At 28.4% G+C, this 7435-nt stretch overlaps 1 protein-coding gene across 1 annotated transcript; it reads right to left on the bottom strand.

The window, feature by feature from the left end:
• Positions 1 to 2091: 2091 nt before the first annotated feature.
• Positions 2092 to 5982, bottom strand: LOC113515534 (cytochrome b5-related protein-like). The gene is made up of 5 exons (XM_026899780.3): positions 5578 to 5982; positions 5010 to 5413; positions 4724 to 4912; positions 3166 to 3396; positions 2092 to 2457 (listed from the first exon to the last, which is right to left on the bottom strand). The coding sequence occupies exons 1-5, from the start codon at positions 5830 to 5832 to the stop codon at positions 2172 to 2174; spliced, it is 1365 nt and encodes a 454-aa protein (XP_026755581.1). The 5' UTR covers positions 5833 to 5982; the 3' UTR covers positions 2092 to 2171.
• Between the last annotated feature and the right edge of the window lie 1453 nt (positions 5983 to 7435).

Below are 7435 nucleotides of genomic sequence, written 5' to 3' on the forward strand. Positions count from 1 at the left end.
AAAAAGTCTAGATTGTTGCTTGTGACCTTAATCGTTTCCAGATTACAAATTTTGTTTGTTAAGTGCTTACGGTTTACAAGGTTATTGAAGTCGAACTGATTTCCTATGAATGATTTATGAGAAAACTTTTTAGCAATTTTTTCTAGATATTGTAATCTTAGTCGGTCTGATATAGTCTTTTGATCTATAAAAAATTGAATCGACTAACATAAAAAAATATTAATGTAAATTGCCTATTTCAAGTACATTTCATAAGGCGTGGGAATGTTTATTTTTCTCATAGTTTCTCTCTTATTATCCAAGTAATATAAAAATTTATCCGACACAAAAATAGATAAAAATTAATTTTTAAATGTACAAAAGAAGCACTATCTAATAATTCAACACTTGGATTATTAAATCTGTAGTGAAATTTTTAATACATATTTTGAACTCCTCAGCAAGGAAAATAAAAATATTTTTTTTTAATATTATTTTCATTACAATATATGCTCACCAATAATATGTAAAACTGTTCAAAAATTCAAATCGATAGCATTAGTAAGTGCTGTGACAGACGGATGAACAAAATTGCGCCATAAGAGTTTATACCATTTTGTAAGGAATCTTAAAAAGGCAGATTAAATTCTTCTCGTTTTAGAAGTTACTTAATTGCCCACTTTTACGTTAGGCATAGACTGTGTTCTAGTATAGTTCTAGCATACAAATTATGCCAACAATGCTAACCATTAAATTGGGCTTTGATAACATTTCATTATTAATCACGTTAATGAAGTTTTGAAACTATGCGACGCAGTATGTTAGACTAAATTTTGTAGATGCTTAATTTTATTTTATCATTTATAATGGATTAAGGAAATATCATCATCATCATTTCAGCCATTATCCGTCCACTGCTGGACATAAGCCTCCCGTATAGACTGCCATAAAGAATAGTTATAAGGAAACATACAACTGACAAATTCTAATACTTTCTATGGAAACCTACATTTAATGATATTATTATGATTAAAAATAATGTTTTAATATTTGGTTTAAGCTAATTCAATAGTGGGACTAAAATCATATATATCTGTAAAATCTTTTTTAAATATTATATATATTATATAGTCTATTTAAGAAATATTGTAATTAATATTATCGGATCTTTAAAATCCTTCAATAGCTTTATCTCTCTAAACACATAATATATTATTATTATCAATACAAAACATTGGGCAATTGTCTGACACTATTGATATCAAATGAACTCTTAATATGATAAACTCTTGTTTAATTAAATCCACAATATTAGATAATGTATTTTTACTATATAAAATTTACAAAAAACAGTTTTTTGTTTGTTCCTAAAATACATTGTGCCGGTAAGAAATATAGTTAAAGAGAGATTACTGATTATAATTATAGATTACATCTCGTACTCACAGCGAAAATTTTGAGATATTTCCATTGCGAAGTAAAAACTTAAAATATGACAAAAAATATCTAAATTTAGATAAATTTGTATACCCTAACTTATAAGTTACACCTAATTTCAAGACTAGTACTACTACATACGAATACCAACAATAATATCAAGATGAGGCTTTCTAATGCGAAGACTTTCTAAACTATCTTTAGAGAACGGAGTAGGGGAGGGTTAAACCTGTCTTCACTGTCTTCGTTCTCACTTATCATCATTTACTGGTACCTCGCCAGTGTATACCGAGAGCGCAGAAAAAAAAGAAAGAAATCTTCCAAATCATGTAGCAAAATTAGTAGATACTGGCTTTATTTGATGAAAACATAAATTTGAATAAAATTTGAAAATTAATGAAATATATTGTTGAATTTACTTATTGTTTGCTTAAGATTTACATTTTACTACTATTTAAAATTCATATTATTAATAAACTCTTTATTACCCACAAAATGTATTCGTGCAAATACAAAAGGCAGCCTTATCATTAAAAGTACCTAATCTCTTACAAATAACTTTATAAAAAACACTAATGTGATTCCAATAATGAACACTCTATCTCAGTATACAGGAAGATAATATAACAGCAACGACAAAACATTTCAAAGGGGCAATTTAAACACAAATACCAGTTAGTTTCTCAACATTTAATAAATTTTAATAAATGTTAGAATTTCATAACCAAAATATAATAAAATATAATGCAGAATATTCATTCTATATTAGATAAAAGGTTAGGTTCTCTTTTCATTGTTACCTTAATTTGTTGGATAAATAACTCAAACTGTGTCGTGGTTCTAAATTTGACTTTGAATTTCTCAACATTTTTCAAAAGTGCAGGATAAAAATGCGGTAGTAATCCATGGTCCAGTGTCGGGAAGAGATGATGAAGGGTGTGGTCTCCGAAGAAAGTCATAACCTTAAATAAATTGTCATTGATATCTGTTCGATCGATTACTGATTCCACCTCATGTATACCCCAGTCTCGCGTCGGCTCTCTAAAAATTTAGTAAATAAAAATATATAAATAAAAGATAAAGACAATATTTATGTTACGTAACATAAATTAATACAGATGATAAGTTAACTTATATTGTGTGATATAATGTAAGACATTATAAAAAACTGATGATAATGAACAGCATGAGTATCAATTCAGTCAGTCAACATAAAAGTCATTAACTCTGTAAATTACACTCGTGGATATTATAAGTTAGAGCTGTTATTAAAAAAAACTACATTAAAATCAAGATCTCTGTTTTCTATTGATATTAATTTATTATTATTATTTATTTATTCATTAAAATAATTATAACATAATATTACAGCAAAAACCAAATCAACGTTGTAAACCTAGTGTGCTAAAATACAAAATTATAATAAAGGTATTTTTCCCGACTCAAGATATTTGTGAGCCGTTTCTAATATCTTTGGCAGACTACTGCTAAAAATATTAATGATGATATAGCTTTAAACATACTAATAACAGTTCTAGTAACTACGTATTTCCAGTATTAACATATTCCTTATAAAGTTATTGTCATCATTATTTGAACCATTTTTATTCTACTACTAACTGTAAGATTCTCTCATACAAGGAACGATCTAGAATCAACCGCATCCATTGACTCTTTACAAACTATGAAATCATCACTTCTACCGAAATCTCCCATTTAATTTTAAGAAATATAAAATATCTGAAATACCTAAGTTCATCGCCATCATGAAATAGTTTTGGATGATGATGGGCTGCATTCGATCCAATTGTGAAGAAAATAAAACTTGCAGTGCAGTTAATCCATAACCAAGTTGTAAAAACTTCGTGGAACGGAGCACCGCTGGTTAACCACATCCAAAGAGGTATGGTAAGTCCAATTACATCATGCCACCGGTAGTGATTTTTAAAATAATCCTTTCTTATGAAATTTAAGAAAAACCTGTAATAAATAATAATTTTATTATTATTCATATATCTAATATTACAAATGTGTAAGGAATTTGTATGTTATACCCATCTTAGAGTATTAACGGTTTAACAAATCATTACGAAATTTGGTATATACATGCTATATGGGATGGAGGAAATTATATATATATATATATATATATATATACAGGCTTAACTTTTTATTCCAGTCAATTTACATATCCTGAGTATGCAGAAAAAGTCACGAGTAAAAGCCAGTCAAATATAAATGCGCCCAAGTTATACTTATAAATTTGTCCTATAAAATTTAGCCAAAATGGGTTGCGTAATTTAATTTTTAAACCAATATAACTAATTTTATCATTATTGAATTTATTTTTGTGGTCTACTCTCTAATTAAAACTTCTAATCTAATAATTTTACACTACCACCAATTCTTTTTTAAATCTATATAGTGGCAGCAATAGTTTATATTCATTGCATAAGCTTTTATATTTGTTATCTATATAAGATATACGCACTACTAACAAATACAAGGCAGTAACTTTGCCTAAAGTCTAGTAATCTTAATTATATAGGAAAATATTCGACATAGGTTAATGCACAGCTGTATTGTATACTTATATAAAGTTAGGAACAATATTTTTTTTCTTCATACGAATAAAAATTCAGTGCTTTCGATCTCGGATGATTAACATCCGAACGATCTTGGAAACCCTGAATCGCAGTCGAGCGTTCCCCGATGAAGTTATTACCACTCTTAATAATTTTGCAATAGATCAATTTCATACAACGCATATGTGCTGTATACATTTATATATCTTAAAAAATTGTAGAAATATCAAGTCTATAATGAATATTTAAACTTGTATAAAAGTTCCGCACAGTATAGAACCTACTTTCTATAGAATTTAAACCAATTTACTTTGAATTGCATTGCAAAAGCCAATGAATTGATAAAATTTTATATTATAAGCTTATAAAATTTACCCATTACTGTATAGATGAATCCCTTCCTCGATTCGTTAATTGGGTAAATTTCTGAATAATTAATTGAATGAATTTTAATTAAATTTAGTATTCTGAATAAACATGCAAAGTTCATTATATTCCTACATTTCAATTTTTCGTCTCCATAAATCCATATTAGTATTCCATTTCCGTGAAATAGCTTTCATATTTCTAGATACTAACATTGAATAAAGAAATTTAATGCAAATTTCAGAATTCTCTATATAAATTTTATATAAATCCATTATAGGTATACTATAATTTAAGAGTTATGGGATTTACTATGCCACTCACACAATATAATATAAATTTAATAGCATACGTACCTTTTCAAAAACGTTATTATGAATAAAAATGGAAACACTATATTTTCAAACAAAAATGCTAAATTAGCATATTTTGGAACGTTGCGCCTTGGAATCCAGTGTACCAATGGTTCAAATGCACTAATCTCTAAATCCATAAGTGTGTTAGGAAATAAGTGATGTGACAACACATGAGACACTCTAAAATCTCTGAAAAATAATGTAATTTTCCACATGAATATAAAAAAAAACATATAGTAAAATAGCATATATTTTTAAACTTATGGCATTTAAAAAGGAAACCTACCTGTATGACCATAAGCCTACATTAAAAACGTACATTCTCCAGTTATTTTTTCTATGGATATAATTATGTGAGGCTACCATTGCCCACGCCATAGATAACGATGCTACTAAATAAGATACGAGTCTAATCCAATAATTATTCGAGTAACATGACAAAGTTGAAGAAATTAGAAGAGTAATTAGTAATCCATCAATAATTTTGTTCGTTCTTGTAGCGACGTGTTTTGGTATTTTTTTCAATTCTTCTACTACGTCTTTTTTCAACGAGTCATAGAAATCACCTTTTTTGAAAGTAAAAGGTGAATTTCTCGGAGCTACCGCTGGTTTTACATAGTACTTTTCTAGTATATTATTTATTGATGGGTTCAGATGATGAACTTCATAAGCTTCTGTTATATCAGTTCCCTGTAAATCATATTTTCACCATATTATTTTCACAAACCACAACTACAAACCTTGAGATTATTTTTTATAATAAACAAAAAACACTTTTTTTTGTAATTTTATTTGCAAGAAATACTTAATATGAAACACAGGATAGGTAAAAATAAACTTAATATATCACGTACTTTTGATAACTCAAGCCATTCAGCTCCACCAGGGTGCTGTTTAATAAAAGTAGTTAGATCATAAATTTTATCATGCACTCTCCACAAGCCTTCAGCACCATCGTCCATAGCTTTTCCAGTCAACCATTGAACCGGATCCTTAAGACCTTCATCTCTAAGTGAAGGATATTTGAGTTGAGGAAAGCTAACGTGAGTTTTCTTCTCTATAGCCCTTTGATGAGCAATTTCCAAATAATTCTCTCCTCTTGGTGCCATTGTGAATTAACTGTTTATTATTATTTCCATTTATATAACTATGTGTGTAGATCTTTTCCAAGACACTACAAGATAGTCCGGCAGTCCGTTTACTAACAAACAATTTTTTGTTTTAACCTGTCTCTTGTTCTTTTATACAATAACTCACTCCCCGCTCTGCCAATGTTTTTATTGATACGGAATATATATATAGTCAACAAACTACGAATTACGATAACCTTATGTAATCTTAATGTGCTGCTTATCAAATTACATAATTATGGAAAAATATATAAGTCCTTGATAATGCGGTATCAAAATTTCTTGATTATTTCTTTAGCTTAAATGAACGACAATAATGTTCTTACAAAAAAATCGTTGTGCTTTAAGAGTGTTGACAAGAGTTGTAAAGGTAACAAGCAAAAGGAGATATTTAAAAATATACACATTTTTAAAAATCCGTTGCATATTTTGACTTTACAATGATAATTTTATTATATGCCACTCTATTAAAATACTCCTGAAATTACAAAATTCCCATATGCAATCACAATTTTACAGCAAAAACTTTTTTTATGAGTGATGGTTTAAAAAAATCACCAGTATAGTCCCCAACATTACATCGGGTAGGCATGCATCCATTTTACAATATTGGACATGTAAGAAGAACATTACCCTACCACTACTATGTAGGTCAGACTGCTTAGTATGGGGTTTTGTTTCAAGTTTTCCCTCTCTTAAATCGATGTATTATGCTGAGTTACGTCAGCAAAGACTATATATTCACGCTAGTAAAATATATCGTATCTCCCTTAGTCGACTGATCGTCTCTTATGTCATCTCGAATCTGAAAAGGAGTAGTGGCATATTGCATTCGCACTACGTTATCACACGGAAGAAGTCTTGGTATATTTATAATAAAAGTTCACGTGCAGTATATGTAAGATAGTTTAATCGTCAGTTTTTTTCTGCAATATTCGCATAATACAACTTCCAACATCACGCACTGATCCGACATTTATTTAAGTATGTACAACATATATACAGTCAAACCATTTAATTATTGTTAATTTATTATTTTTAAAAAGATTTGCTTGAAGATGATAATGTTTCTCTTCTCTATAGTCTGTGATCTTCAGTACCATGAATATTATTATTGTAACAACATTAAAATAAATAATTAGTACTATTCTAGTACTTAAATTCACAGGCTCCGTAACGTGAACCATTAATTTAACACGACAGGTGGGAATTTCCGAATTAAAATTGCTCAACGTTTGATTAATTTTACCTTCATTCATCTTTGTGGAATTTATTGATCATACTTGTATTTTTAAACTTTTTATTAAACCTAAACGTATTTTAATACGTATCAAAGTATTATTCATCTATATTTAAATTTTCATTTATGCCTTAGGTGTAAGTTAAATAGAGTGGCTCATAATTATGTGTATCTACCCTAATTATAAAGTAAATAGTTATTTTACTTTTATATTGTTTGTTGTAATTTTTATACTGTTATATTTTAATTTTGATGACCTATGTGACATATTAGCAGGCATGTTGTTTTACGTGGACGTGACTCTGGGTTGAATCCTGGTCAAGTAAATTTAACGAAACGTAT

The sequence above is a fragment of the Galleria mellonella genome, unplaced genomic scaffold (assembly GCF_026898425.1).
Source record: "Galleria mellonella isolate WM207_F2 unplaced genomic scaffold, CSIRO_AGI_GalMel_v1 utg173, whole genome shotgun sequence".
Taxonomy (NCBI): domain Eukaryota; kingdom Metazoa; phylum Arthropoda; class Insecta; order Lepidoptera; family Pyralidae; genus Galleria; species Galleria mellonella.

Coding starts and splice junctions, on each gene's coding strand:
- LOC113515534 (XM_026899780.3), bottom strand. CDS start 5,832: ATGGCACCAAGAGGAGAGAATTATTTGGAAATTGCTCATCAAAGGGCT. Junction 4,913..5,009: donor GTAGGCTTATGGTCATACAG/GTAGGTTTCCTT, acceptor ATTATTTTTCAG/AGATTTTAGAGTGTCTCATG. Junction 2,458..3,165: donor CATGATGGCGATGAACTTAG/GTATTTCAGATA, acceptor CTAAATTTTTAG/AGAGCCGACGCGAGACTGGG.